General features: G+C 39.0%; 1 protein-coding gene across 5 annotated transcripts in view; it reads right to left on the reverse strand.

Moving 5' to 3' along the window:
• Positions 1 to 4,217: 4,217 nt before the first annotated feature.
• Positions 4,218 to 15,413, reverse strand: part of SLC4A4 (solute carrier family 4 member 4) — a 340,638-nt gene continuing 329,442 nt past the window's right edge. For 3 of the 5 annotated variants that reach the window (XM_059669116.1, XM_059669125.1, XM_059669108.1), the window contains 3 exons: positions 13,307 to 13,468; positions 9,266 to 9,345; positions 4,218 to 8,568 (listed from right to left, as the gene is read on the reverse strand). In XM_059669116.1, coding sequence (XP_059525099.1) covers positions 8,463 to 8,568; positions 9,266 to 9,345; positions 13,307 to 13,468 — 348 coding nt within the window. In that variant the 3' untranslated portion in view covers positions 4,218 to 8,462. Of the gene's footprint in view, positions 8,569 to 9,265; positions 9,346 to 11,867; positions 11,965 to 13,306; positions 13,469 to 15,413 lie in introns of all 5 variants that reach the window. The other 2 variants (XM_059669135.1, XM_059669098.1) reach the window with 1 other exon arrangement.

A 15,413-nucleotide genomic window follows, 5' to 3' on the forward strand; every position in this document is an offset into this window, starting at 1 on the left:
GGCAGGGGATCCCCAGCTCCCCACGGTTGCAGGCTCCGCTCTTTCCCAGGCCTAACGCCTCTGGCCTAGACGTCCGGCTCGGGCAGCAGGGACCCACAGCTGCAGCGGCCCTGTGATTGTGGGCTCCACTTTAGGCCCAGGCAAGGGACCCCTAGCTCCCGGGACTGCCAGCTTCGACCATGCCGAGCTCCCATCGCTGGCTCCACCCCTACTTCCTGCTATCACTGGCCAGGGCGGACAAGGCGCCTGATTCTCTGATCATGGTGGGCGGGCAGGGCAAAGGCGGCCCCAGGGCCGCCTTTGCCCTGCCCCCCAGCTCTTAGCTCCCACCTGGGTTTCTGATCACTGTCAGTGGCAGGGGGCTTCTTCCTGCTTTCCCTTTCTCATCCCTGCATTGTGCCTACATATGCAAATTAACCGCCATCTTGTTGGCAGTTAACTGCCAATCTTAGTTGGCAGTTAACTGCCAATCTTAGTTGGTAGTTAATTTGCATATAGCCCTGATTAGCCAATGAAAAGGGTATCGTTGTACGCCAATTACCATTTTTCTCTCTTATTACTGTTGATGATTGCTTTTTCAGAGAGAGAGTGGAAGGGAAGGAGGGATTGGGGAGAGAGGGAGACACACACACATCAATGTGAGAGAGCCATATCTATTGGTTGCCTTCCACACATACTCTGACCAGGGGCAGGGAAGAACCCGCAACCCAGGTATGTGTCCTTGATCAGGAATCAAACATGCAACCCTTTGGTCCTAGGACTGACACTCTAACCACTGAGCAACACCGACCAGGGCTGAATACTTTTTAAAAATAATATGTCTTATTGATTTCAGAAGTAGGGAGAGGGAGAGAGAGAGAGATAGAAAACACAGATGAGAGAGAAACATTGATTGATGCTTCCTGCACAACTCTCCCTGGGGATGGAGCCCCATTCCAGGCATGTGCCCTGACTGGGAGGGGAACAGGCGTCCTTCTGGGGCATGGGATGATGCGAAGACGCTCAACCAACTAAGCTACACCAGCTGGGCGAATACTTATTTTTTAATAAGTGCTTTGCTTAGCAGTTTTTTTTTGCTTTGAGAATTCAATATAAACATCAACATATACAGTATTGGGAAAAAGAATATAAATGGAGCCACTTCAAAGTGGAGTTTGAGCTGCTATCGCAGAGGAACTGCCTTGCATGTCTTGCTCCTCAAACCTTTGGGATGTTAAAACTGGGCAATATAACCTTTGCTCTGGGCCTAAAGCAACACTGTATTCCAAGCAACTGCTTGCCAAGGTAACAGGAAAGCAGACATTCTGATTATCAGGCTGAAAATTCTAGGCATTCTTTAAAATTAGCATCACTATGTTAGCTTAACTGTACCAATAGCAATTCCTTTCTTCTCTTTCTGTAATGGTTCCCCTTCCCTTGCTCATAAATACTTCTTGCCTTCACCTCCTAACTTAACACTATTTGGGTTCTGCCTGAATTGTTGCTTTCTGGGTCGTTCTTCATTTGCATCTCAAATGAACTTTTGTTGCCTCTCATTTGGCCTTTTATTTTGAAGTTAGGAAACTGAAGGAACTCACCTTGATGGACTGACATCTCCTGGAACCAGGGATGGTATCTACAGAGATGTGTTTGCATCCACTGCTCCCGCAGACCACGCCTTTGACCCTGGAGCCTTCCTGGGTTCAGACCTCCCTCCTTTGGGTTGAAGTTGGAGCCTTTCCCTGAAATTGGGAGGGATTTTCCCTGGGGGAATAGTAGCCTCGGGAGGGGTGTCCCACTGGCCTCCTATATGGAGTTGCCACAGTGGGAGGGGCTCTCCTCAGGAAGAAACCCCCCTCACCTGGGCAAGGCTGCCCTGGAAGTGAGCGGCTTGAACTTGCAACGGCCTGAGAAAGAACACGTCTCCCCTCAGAAGGGGCTTTTCATGCTGTGGGAAGTCCCCTGGAGACAGCAGCTCACAGGGATTTTTCCTGGGTGGGGGAACCCTCATCTGGTTGTGCCTTCCTTTGTTTCCTTTCCTTGTCTCTGTTGTTCTGTTGTCCTAGAGCAGGGGTGGGCAAACTTTTTGACTCGAGGGCCACAATGGGTTCTTAAACTGGACCGGAGGGCCGGAACAAAAGCATGGATGGAGTGTTTGTGTGAACTAATATAAATTCAAAGTAAACATCATTACATAAAAGGTACGGGTTTTTTTTTTTTTTTTTTCGTTTTATTCATTTCAAACGGGCGGATCCGGCCTGCTGGCCGTAGTTTGCCCACGGCTGTCCTAGAAAGACGGTTCACTGGGGAGTTCACAGGCATCAATCCTATAAACCTGTTGCCCAGGCCAGCCCCCTGCAAACTGAAGAGCTTGTGGACATTTTGCTGTGGGTCTATGTAAAAACCGGATGCGCTTTTTCCTTTCTTCAGGTTCTACGTGTGGAGAGTTTGGCTAAAATATCTCCCTCTGGTCTCCACCACCCAGGTGCACCTGGTGGGCAGTCCAATACCCTGAGGATTCCTGGCAGCTGTGTCCGGTGAAAGGGGAGCATAGGGACTGCTCTCAGGCGTGCGACTGACTGGTCGCTGTAACCAGTCCACGGGTATCTTTGTGCCATTTTGCCAGACCATGCCAGCTCCCTGGGAAGTTGGTCAGGAGGGGTCTGAGTTCATAAGGGGTCTTAACCTTTGTTGCTTTACCGCCTCCAGCAAGGAAGGATTTTTACTGTCTTAAAGTACTCAGGGAGTGAATTTTCTGCATCTTGATCTTTGTCTTTGGTGAAACCATAAAAGGCTGATTGATTTGACTTGCCGTTGAGATTAATAGGTCCTACTGTCAACAGCCAGACAATGGATGCTTTCAATTGGAAAAACCTGCAAATTGGGACTTTTTTTAGAGAGCTCTCATCATAACAACTGTTCTATTGGTACCTACCATGTTCAACACTTGATACAAAGAAATATAATGGCTAGCCTCCTTGATTTGAGTGACTGAAACTGTATAAGAGGTTTTACTAAAGAAAGGTAATGCAGTCAGATAAGCGAATCAACCTATGCTATCATTTAGCTGGCAACTCAATCCTCTGAGGAATTGAACAGTTTAATCCTCCTGCCTGGAGTGGTTAAAGGCAATCTGGGGTCAAGGATTCTGATTTACTCATCTCTGTATTCCCCACAGCCCCCAGGGGTAAAACTGAGGCAAGTTAGTAAGAAACTAGGAAAATTCCTTGGCAAGTGGAATAGGGAAACTGAGACATATTCCTAAACAAAAACAAAACACTGGCCACGCAATGTACAGCCAGATACAAGGCCCTGAGTGCCTGGCAGGGGCCAAAGCTGGAGAGCGAGCTTTCCTGCCCTGATCTGTCATATTGCTGGTCAAGTGGTGTGGACGCCCTGACCTTACCTCCCTAGAGATGACATCTAGGCTTCAGTCGCTGAGCTCCAGGCCCAGAAAAGCAGCAAAACCAGACAAGGGACTCCTAGGCTGACCGCAGGACCAGCTGCATTAACTAATGAGCCCCTGCCCCGACCCCTGTGAAAGGGTCGTTCGACCCCCAAAGGGGTCGCAACCCACAGGTTGAGAACCGCTGCTCTAAGGGACCTCACCAGCCTGCAGACTGGGCAGCCCTGGGCTGTGGCAATTCGTCCAGGGCTAACTGTGAACTTGTCTCCAAAGCCCCCTCTTCTCTGACTTCCTAGTGAGCAAAAGCAGACTAGCCTACCCGTGGTCGGCAAATTGCGGCTCGCGAGCCAGATGCGGCTCTTTGGCCCCTTGAGTGTGGCTCTTTCTAAGCCTTAGGAATACCCTGATTAAGTTAATAACAATGTACCTACCTATATAGTTTAAGTTTAAAAAATTTGGCTCTCAAAAGAAATTTCAATCGTTGTACTGTTGATATTTGGCTCTGTTGACTAATGAGTTTGCCGACCACTGGACTAGGCTCATCTTTCCTGTAACATTTCCAGAGAGGCAAGGCTGCCCTGCTTAGGTTCTCCTGTTGCTTCCACTATCCAAAGCCCTTCCTTGTTTTACTGTACTCAGCCTTAATGAACATTCTCTAAAAATCATCGAGACATGTATTGTGAAATCTTTCCTGCAGGAAGTCAAGAACCCACACACTACCAACCAGCCCGAGGTAGACCCACACTAAGGCCAAGTCCCTTTTCTGGGAACAACGTAATAGGCATGCAATAATTATTTGAAGGGTTGAACAGAAGCACTTAACACTCCCAAATGCATAAAGTTACTTTATTTTAAGTATACATTTAATTTTGAAAAATATAAATGCTAAAATATCTCATCTTCTTCATCTCTTAATTCCATAAAAGTCACAATAGAAAGCTTCATAAAACTGTAAAATACTATAATGTTATAGGAATTTTAGGTTTTATATTGGAAAAAATTATTAGTAATATATTGAAATGTTTTCTGTTCTTTATCATTTTGTTCCACCATGTTGATCTACTTCATTTGAAATAAAAAGATGCATCATTTCTCCAAAGTTAATAAAGACTTAAGAGAATAAAAATAAGAATATCTGAAAGTGCGTATTGATTCTGAAAAGTAATGTGTATGAATATGTACCAGCCATGAAAATGGCTTAAAAAGAGGCAACTATTCACGCTTTTCACATTGTAGGAATGGGACAAAGTTACTTCTGGCTCTAAAAGTTTTACTGGATGACATTAGCCCTGAGTTGCAATATTTGCCTAGGAAATATAATTCAGAATTTTTTGTATGTACCCACAGAACACAAAGAAATGAGCCAAAAATAGGACATATGCAAATATCTCGCCCGAACACAACTTGGTGTTTGCATATATCACAAAACTGTATTTCAGGCTGCAGTGAAGCTCAATGAAATCATCATCTCCAAACTCCCACAGCCCTTCAGATGGTCAAGGGCCACAAACTGTCATGTGATTGTATTCCGCCCCTTGGTGCCACTGGGCTGCATGCTCATGCTGTGAAGAGCAGATGTGAAATAAGAAATAAAAAGAAAATCCCAAGTTCCTGCACCAAAATCGTTAAGTGGTATGAAAAGGATTGAAGGAAGCTTTGTCCCATCCCTGAACAATGTCAACCTCTGTAATACAACTCAAATAGTTTTGTTTCGTTTTTTAAAGATAGTCAGCAGTCAATACAATTCAAGTACTTTAACACAGTTAAAAACAAAACAAACAAACAAAAAAGAACCAAAACTCGGAAGACAATCGTTCTCTGTATTAAACATCGATATAGAGCTGATAAAAGATTTACTCTGTGTGTACTGGTGCATGTGCATAAAATATATAGAACTACACACCTGAATTACTGAGGCAGACAATTACTCCCCCCGCACCGCTCACCCCCACCCCCATTCTTTGAGGTTAGGGGGCTGATTAGAGAGGCCTTTTTCCTACTTCTTTAAGCATCCACCTCCCTACCCCCATTCCACAGCTTGACTGGAAGAACAATCAGGAACACTACTGCAGATGGCACACAAAATAATTAGGGTTCCAAGTCCTGGTTTCACATAGTAGAGAAGAGTGACTTTCATCAAGGAAAACGGTGCCTCCAAGATATTTTCTTTCAAATGCAAAGCCAGAGACCTTTTGTTTCCATAAGGCAGACTCTTGGCCCAGTGATCTTTCCTTCCAACAAGTGTGTACAGCCAAGCGCTCTGGTTAACAATTCTGAGTGTACACTTAGTTACTTACTTCTTTACTTCTAACAACTTACATCATTTTTTGTCCGTATTCACATCAGGGAGAAACACTTTGTAAAATTTTACCAGTGTTTTCTGTGTGTCCAGTTTACAAAGAAACAAAACCACACAATCTGATTAGTTCTTAAATAATGAGTAAATTCAATTGAGATAGAGATAATTTGGTGGCTCTGTGTGGACCTCAGGTTTTGTTTGTTGGGTAACTATTACTATTCCTCTGAAAGTTATGACTTTTTAAATACGTCCCTGGGTCCCAAAATATTGAAAAGGTTTGATACCTATGATCCTTTTAGCAAACATAACGTATTGTTCCACATTCATATTGTAAGTATCAACCAGTCATTGAACATGCATCATACACAGAGGTGCAGATAACTTTTAGATCTACTCAAAGGCTGAATTAAGTTGTTTTAGGAGGTTTTTCTTAAAGGGATGGAGAGGGGCATGAATCCTCAAATACTTGATTCATGATAAGAAAAATAAATTATTATAGCTAGATTTTATAAAAATGAACAAAAATGTCATTAATTTGACAAGATTTTAGGTTAGGCTGAATATATTATGCATGGCTTTCAAACATTTTATTGGTGCTTCTATCAGTTAAAAAAAGGGGGGAAAGCTTCTAATTTTATCTTAGTTTAATGAAAAAACTATATAATATAGAGAGTAATCATTTTAAGAATAGTTGTAAATACAAGCCAAAATTTAGCATGTGAGGTTTTAATAAATAACAATTAATTTGCCACTTTCATTTGAATGAAAAAACTGCAGGTCATTTATATCTAATTTGTATAAAATTGAAGGTTTTAAGATTATCCGGTACTCTAAAAGAAACAGCTAATTCAGAATAAATTTTTTGTAATCAGAATTTTAAGAGGGCAGTATTATAATTTAATTAATATAAAAATAAGTAGGAATCACTATGTATATATTATGAAACCAAAATAGGTGGCTTTGTTCAGTTTCTGAACTCTTCTGACAATCTATTTTACTTAGGATGCACCACAAAACGTGACCATATGACCCCAAAATAGGGATTCAACATTTTAACATTTTTAATGCAGATTCATAATACGTAATTCAACCTATTAAAAGCATTATATTAAAATAACATGGTAATTTAATTAATATTTTCTTTTTTCTAATTTTCAAAATGGTACTTTGAAATATATATATGTATATATATAATATATATATACACATACGTACACACATATACACGTATATATTCTAAACTTCCCAATCACAAGGAATTGCCTTTCTATCCTAAAAAATGTGTAAGTCTTATTACAATGTATACACATATACCTCTGCAGATCTATTTGTCATGCCATAAACACTTTATAAATGTGCAAATGGTCTACTGATATTTCTATGAATTTTGTATTGTAATTATGGGCTACTGTATCAGTGATGGTTACTGATATCTGAATAATAAAATATATCCACCCTCATTTACATGACCGTAAGTCTCTTAGACCTCCGATGGATTTTTCATATATGGTTTGGGTTTTATGACAACTGACACAAGAGGCTGGGTAACTTTGCCTTTTGCCTACCATTACTCTGTCCATAACTTTGCACATATATGCACCAGCCACACACAGAGTATATACACAAACACACAAATATTTCAAAGTGAAAAAACAAAATCTAACAATACTGCATAGGACATGGACATGATAATACAATTAGCATCTGTGCCTGGATAGTACTGTTATCAAAGCATCAGTTATTCCCATAACATAGGAGCTTCTCCCTTCTCCCCCATTCTCCTTCACAGAACAGATAAATTTCTTTTAAGGAAAGGGAAAATCGATGCTTAGAAACATGGTGTTTTTCCTCTGATCTAGCCCTCTGGCTTACCTTAAAGATTGTGTGTGTGTGTGTGTATGAGTGTGTATATGTGTGTAAAAATCACATTATATACAATACAATTTTTACAGAAAGCCTGGCAGCTACAAATAAGAGGTAGAACTACTCAAAACTATGTTTCCTGCTGCAGGAAAAAATTCATTATTTTACAGTAATTAAAAAAAAGTTTAAAAAATTGACAAAAAAATAAGTTGCAGGTTAGGCCCCATAATTTAAACAACAAAATCTAGGAAGAAAAATATTCTTCAAATGTACTCAACAGATAAGTTCATTAAAGGGTTAAAAAAAGTTGCATAGGAAAAAGGGACATTCCAGCACTTGCTACAATGATGGCAATAGTTTCGCTACAGGGAATAAAGTACCTTTAGTTGTTCTTCTTTTGAGAATTCTAGGATTAGGGTTCCTAAGCAAGAGCAAATTAGAATAGCAGCACTTTTCCAGTTCTGGAGAGCTCCGTAAGCGAGAGGAAACTGTCTGGAGATCAAGGTTTGTTCTGCCAGACAGAAAGACAAGCCAGTAAGCACAGCTCCAAAGCTCAAGTGGTAAGTTCCTTCAGTATTTGAATAAAAGGTGTCATAAAATCCTTAATACTTTTGACCTCTGGTTAAGGAAGGAAAAGGACCAGGTCTGTGCGTGTCTTGCATGACAGAGGAATCTGGTTGTCAGAGGATACATCTGAACGTATAATGAAAAGGGGACTCTTCAGGGGCTGTTTTTCAGGAATGGTGCACTATTGTCTTAGTTTTACCTTACGCTAGGGAGAAGCAGAGAGAGCACTGTACTATTTGGCCAATGACCAAAACCCCAAAACAAAACAAGAATTAAAAATAAACAACCAGATGAAAAAAACAAGACCATGAACAAGAAAATCTGTTAGTTTGAGGAAAGACAAACAAGTTACAATGTAGTTTCTGTTCCCTTGCTCCTCCAGTAATCATCATTGTCGTCAGGCTCAAGTTCTATTCTGATTTGAGGCACACCTTGTACTGGAGTTTTAGGAGGACTAGAGAAAAAGAAAAGAAAAGAACTGGTAAGTAAGTCAGATTTCCTTTCTCATCTGTCAAATGTCTATATATTGGACAGAAGCCAAATGTGTCCTTTGTTTTCTGTAAATTCTTATCTCCACTTTCTGTATTCATAAGACAAACATTTTTAAGTGGGATGAAGGTACCAATAGAGTCAAGATATTCAAGTAAAAATGTCTTAAGCTCTCATACCTAGATTTGAAAAAAACAATAACACAAAAACAAACAAGAAGGTGGGTGATACTGTCAACTTAAAGGACAAAAAGACTTTCATGAAGAAAATATTCAGGGATTATACTTTTTGGACAACCAACTAAGATCTGAAATCTGCAGAGCCAGGTTAAGAGGGAAGGAAACTCCTGGAGAAGAGCTGCCAGGAAATGCAGCAACCCCTGAAGTCAGAGATGATACAGAAAGGATAAGAGGTGACGTTGATTGATCGCGGGCTTTATTTTAATGCTACTGAGAGATTTCAGTATTTCTAAGAGTAAATAGAAAAGGTCTCTTAGAAGGTTTTCTACCAGTGAAAACTGGAGCAAGGTTTGGTGGTTGGGAAATTTATTTAAGAGAAATGGAGGGAGAACAAGGTGTTCTGCCAATAACCCGCCTTTGACTTCATTTCTGTGGGGCAATCATGGCACAGAACAACGTAGGGGAAACAGGGCCGTCCTTTACCTGAGCATACCCAGTGACTGAAGAAAAGGAATTTTATCAGCATGATGTGTGGTGTTCAAGGAATGTTGGTGATCTTTCTCCTGGAAAAAAAATATCTTTGTTAAGCATAAAGAGTAGTTTTGGGTAATATTTAAAACTAGAGTGAAAATAAAAATCTCCACAACAATTGATGCATCTTTCACAATTGGGAAGAGTAAGAAAGGCAAGTTTAGACAATGTCAGTAAACACTGTATCACGGTAAGAATCTAACTAGTGTGATGAAGCCAAAATCACTTTGCTTCCTTTACTCCAGGTTTTTTTCTAGGAATAACCACTAATGTTCCTCTCAGTGAGGGGCAAGAGGTGAATCATTTTTAAAAAGTATGCTTACTCTTGGATTTCCTTACATCTTCAGCATTCACAATTTTGTCCTGTGATTTGTGGGGGAATAAAAAGATTTTGAGGAACTTATTTATACTGCAACTCTATCGATTTTGTTTTTTCATGGATTATAGAAGATAAATATGACATTAGAAAAGATGTCATTTAGCCCTGGTGGGTGTGACTCAGTGGCTTGGGCATAACCTCGTGCCCTGGAAGGGCCCCTGGTTCCATTCCTGGTCGGAGCACATGCCTGGGTTGTGGGCTCGATCCCTGGTAGGGGGGGAGGCAGCCGATCGATGTTTCACTCTCATATTGATGTTTCTCTCTCTCCCTTCCTCTCTTTCTAAAAATTAATTTAAAAATGTAAAAAAAAAATGATGTCAGTTAGAATGATCATGGGTGATTTGCTTAAGTAAATTTCTAATATATCAGCTTTCAAAGTATCCTTCTTAAAGGATTCTTGAGAGAATGAAGAATACTAGCACTAGATAATCTAATTGCTATACATTTTTTCCAGGAGCCTCAAATTCTAACGGATTTTTTTTCTAAAGCAGCCTTTAAACTGTACTTGGAAGGGCTCCATTAGCTTACAATGTCAATGGACAACATACCTAATGGGCTCTCTTTCAGTCTTCATTTGCTATTGATGCTCTGAAGATGAATAATGAAGCTAGAACATGGTTTGGGGACCTTGAATTTAAAAAGGAAAAATTAACTCAATCCCACTGACAGGATTGAGAAGAAATTGGCCTCGGTTATAACCTATAGCCTACGTGCAGATTAGACACTGAAGGTGCGAGTGTTCTCATTCTTTAAACCTAGTGTGCTGGCCAGATTCCAAAGCTCCCTGCCCCTGGTATTCATATCCTTGTATAATTCCTTCCCATACTGTACCAGGGTTGGTTTGTATGATTAATATAATATGGCAGAAGGGATGATATACGGCTTTTGAGCTTCGGTTAGAAAAGACTGCAGTTCCTGCTTTGGTTCCACACTCTGTTATCACTGGCTCTGGCGGAAGCCAATTCATGCATGGGCAGCTCTATGGAGGCGCCCACGGACCAAGGGACTGACATCTGCCAACTGCCTTGTGACTGAGTTTGGAAGCAGATCCCAGTTCCCATCAAGACTCAGCCCCAGCCGAGAACTTGACCGCAACCTCATGAGATACCCGGACCCAGAACCATCCAAATCAGCTGCTCCTGAATTTCAGAATGTCAGGAACTGTGTTAGAAAACAGGTTTGTTGTTTCCGGCTGCTAAACTTTATAGTAATTTGTTACACAGCAATCAATAACTCATACACCTATTTTCATAAACAGTCATTCATTTCAAACTTCTCTCGGTAAGCTGTTATTGAAGTGGTATTGTCAAACAGAAGAGAGAAGGTCTCAACTGTCTTTTGCCTTTAGCAGATCAGTAGACTTTGAAGTGCATCTGGATCTTAAAAAATACATTTTCTTCCAATGAGAACGCAAAGTGAAAGTAGTTTGGAGACAACTGCTATTGGAAAAGCTTGTGAGATATTCAGTAATGTTACTACAGAGGTTCCCTCCCACCCCTCTTTTAAAAGAGGCTGTTGATTACAAAAGAAAAGGCGACATGTCAGAAATCACTACACCGTAGCCAGCGGGCTGTTACCTAAGGAAAAAACAGTGCAGTTACCAAGGTGATTTGGAAATAGCAGAGGAGGAAGACATGAGGGAGAAAATGCACAAATCTTGTAAATCATACCTAGAAATTTCTGTTAATTAGTTTATGATTGCCAATTAAATGTAAAATAATCAATTACTCCAAATTCTCAATATTAATCATTGATTCATTAATCACTGAGAGCCCGTGTTGCAATTTCTCTTTTGGGCTGATCTGGTCATTGGCTGAAGCCTAAGGAAGACAAACAGTAACAGACAGTGATGTAGTCCTATGAGCCGCAATTCTAAACACCAGCAGGAAAAAGAAAAATCAGTTAAAGACATGGTTATGAGTTTAGCAACTGAAAGAAACTGGTGATAACTTGGGTCAGAGAAAAGACTGCCAAGCAAAAACTTAAGATAAAAGGAAGGAAAGGGAAGCTCAGGGAGTGTAAAAATGAAGTTTTAAAACAATAATTAAGTGTAAATCTTCGCACAGAGAAAAAAGAAAATGGAAGGAAAGTTAATGTAAATGATCGTTCTAACGTTTTTTCTCTGCAAGTGCAAATCATATTAAAGCAGGGAAGCGAGAGGTTAGTTCTACTCACTGTCGGAAGGTTTGCTATCACTTAGGAAAGGCTGCTGTTCCATGATGTCCATTGGAATTTTAATACTTGGGACTGTTTCTGAGTATGGGCAGTCAGACTGTGGAAGAAATTTGTAAGTTTTAAGAAAGGTGTTACTATACAGACCTCCCTACCTCCCAATATTGATTAAACTTACCATATTGTCATTTACACTGCACTAAGGAGAAAAGCCTTAGATACAATCATTCCTGCTTGGCTAACTTTTCAAATTCTACACCATCTTTCTCCCTCACATTTGTTTTTCTCCCTTCTGAGTTAATGGGATGGAGTCGATTAAAACTAGCGCTGCACCAAAAGAAAGGCACTACATATTGGAACAACTGGAAAGCTTTCCATCAGCAAATATTTATGAATTTGTTATCATACACTTAAAAAATGACTTAATATTTCTCAGTCTAAAGTTCCTCATATGTAAAGTAGGAACAAAAATATATACTAGAAACAGCTGTTTTGGCAATTGAAGACAAGTATGCATGATCAATCAAAATGATCAAGTATACAGTACACAGCAAAAATTAACTACACTCCTATTTTAGAATGGGATCCCAGGGATCCCATTAGAATGGGGATACTTCACTGTGTTGAAAAATTCAGAACAAATCTTCACACAGAAAATCTCATTTTGGCAGTCCTTTCAAAGACTACTAGGATAGGCTCTGTGTGTGTGTGTGTTAAACAAATCCCATCTTTTCTCCTAGCACTAATTACAGACTCCTATTAGAGCACCTGTATTCCTCAGAAATGGTCTCCTAAAGAAAAAAAATAGGCAATTATTTTATTTTTCAACATAATCAACCAACTGAAGGAGGATCATCTATGACTATTACAATTATGTAAAAAGACCCTACAGTACAATTCCCTTTCCTTTTAATTGAAGGGTTACAGAGAAATAGTCCAAAATCATGTCAAAGCCCAATGCAAAGATAAAAACAATAGCAGAGGACTTTGGCTGAGAGCCTACTCCAACATAGATACCGGGAGGTGAGGGCACCAGTATTTGTCTACATTAGGCTTAACATTATTACATAAACTGGAGTCATCTCAAATTTAAATCCTGGATTGTCAACAGCAAATAAAATACATTTTATAGCAGCACTAAGTGAACTTTTTACTTATTTATGAGATTGGAGTTCTTTAGATGTGGTGGACTCTTTTTGGTTTGGTTTTCAGAAGTCACTTTATCATTTTTAGTGTATTAATGGTTAAAGAAAGGCTTCAGAAAATATAAAAAACTAAAGAGAGAAAATAAAGGGTAAAGGAAGTTGAAGACTGACATGTAACATGGACAAGTAAACATTTTCGAAACTCAGACATACATCTCACATAAGGGATAAAAAAATTGATTTTTCACATATATTTCTTTAACTAGCATTACTTTGGAATTCTGGGAAATTCCTTACATCATCAATGTCACTGTCCAGACTTCCTTTCTTCTTTTTCTTTCTCTTCTCATCTTCCTTCTTTTTCTTTTCCTTTTCTGGAATGACATCATCGAGGAAGCTGAGGTCGTGCTGGGAGAAGAGGTAGTCCATGCCTTTTCTGACAGCTACCAGTGCCAAGATCTGAAAGAATAAATATAAAAAATATGAAAGGAACCATGTCAGATGAAGTCATAATGGTATAAATACTTCCCTATCAAAGGCAGCTGAAACCTACTTTGTATAAGGCTAAAGGATACTGGAACTCATCTTGCTTATATGAACTTATATTAAGTGGACCATAAACATTTTCTTCATGGAGAAAGTTGGCTTCTAAAAGTGTTAATTGACACTCACTTTGTTTTGCTCAATGAAATGTGTAATCAATTTCACTTAGAATCTCAATGTGAAAGGGTTAGTTTTTAAATTATTTTCTTCCATGTTTTAGCTTTTCAATAAAATAACTAAAAAGTTAAAGAAAAAAATGACCTGCATATGATTTCTAATTACTCAAAATTAAAACAGTATACAAGTTGTAGAAAATCTGTGCAACATACAGTAAATTAGACATCTTTAAAGTATTAATAATGAGGTAGCAGTTGGATATGCACAGACCATTTAATCTACTGAGCGACTTAAAAAAACTACCATTAACTGCATACTTACCATGTTTCAGATGCTGTGCTAAAACTCTTAGGCAGTATTTTCTTATTCTCACAACAAACCTAAGGAGTAGATATTATGATCTCTATCTTACAGCTGAGGAAACTAAAGCTTATAGACATACGTACATCATCCAAGATCACTAAGCCAGAAAAAGGAAGCGTACGGAGGGGCCCAGCTGCCTGCCTCTAAAATCAGTATTCTTCAACTCCGTGTCTTTGATTCTATAAATAGCCCTTGAAGATGAACTTCTGAAGGGACATTAAAGATGTCCTTGCTCAACGGTGAAATGTGTACGTTCTAGGATATCAGTCATGACTCTGTTTCAAATAAACAGTTGTCTTTATCTATATGCTCTCTGGGTTTCAGTTTCTTCATTTCCTAGACAAGTTAATAAATCTGCTCTACTGAAATTATGTGATTGTTTTGGGATCAAATAAAAGCTCTCAAAAGATGAAAATACTTTATAAAGGTAAAACTTTGTTTTATTATTTAGCACAAGCAATAAGTGATTTACTAGATATATTTCAAATTTAACCTGTCTAAATTTGTTTTTTTCTTGGCTTTAGCAAAACTAATTGATAGGTACATTATACCAAAAGGCAAATGGGAGTTTTTCTCTCACTCAGTGTGTTTTTCAGTAAGTTAACAGAGTTTAAGAGGGAGTTGGGGAACTGGGTGAAGGAACTGAGAAGTACAGATTGGTAGTTACAAAACAGTCATGGGAATGTAAAGTACAGCATAGGGAATATGGTCAATAATATTGTAATAACTATGCATGGTGCCAGGTGGGTACTGGAATATCAGGGGGAACACTTTGTAAAGTATGTGATTGTCTAACCACAATGCTGTAAACCTGAAACTAATACAAAATAATATTGAATGTAAATTATAATTTAAATAATTAAAAAATAAAACAGAATAACATAAAAACAAAAAGATAAAAAGAGATATAGGGGATTATCAAGAAAAAAATATGACTACTAATATCACTAGTATTTTATATCATTATCCCTGCATCCTTGGAGAAAAAAACCCACACACAATTATAAATAACCATAAAACAAAATGATAATCCTGACTAAGAGAGTTTTTATAAAAAATATAATATGGTTTATGTATGAAAATTGTTTCCAAAGCCCTAGCGGTGACAGAGCAGACTTGAGGCTGGCTTTATATATGTATTTTCTTGCAAGAAATGGAAATCTATGGTAAAGTATAAAATTCAATATGGAAACCAAATACAGAGCTAGCATTTTCTTTTTCCATCTTTCACATTCAATATTATTTTGTATTAGTTTCAGGTGTACAGCATAGTGGTTAGATAGTCATATACTTTCCAAGTGATCCCCCTGATATTTCCAGTACCCACCTGGCACTATTCACCGTTATTACAATATTAATGACTACATTTCATATGCTGTCA

The sequence above is a fragment of the Myotis daubentonii genome, chromosome 1 (assembly GCF_963259705.1).
Source record: "Myotis daubentonii chromosome 1, mMyoDau2.1, whole genome shotgun sequence".
Taxonomy (NCBI): Eukaryota; Metazoa; Chordata; class Mammalia; order Chiroptera; family Vespertilionidae; genus Myotis; species Myotis daubentonii.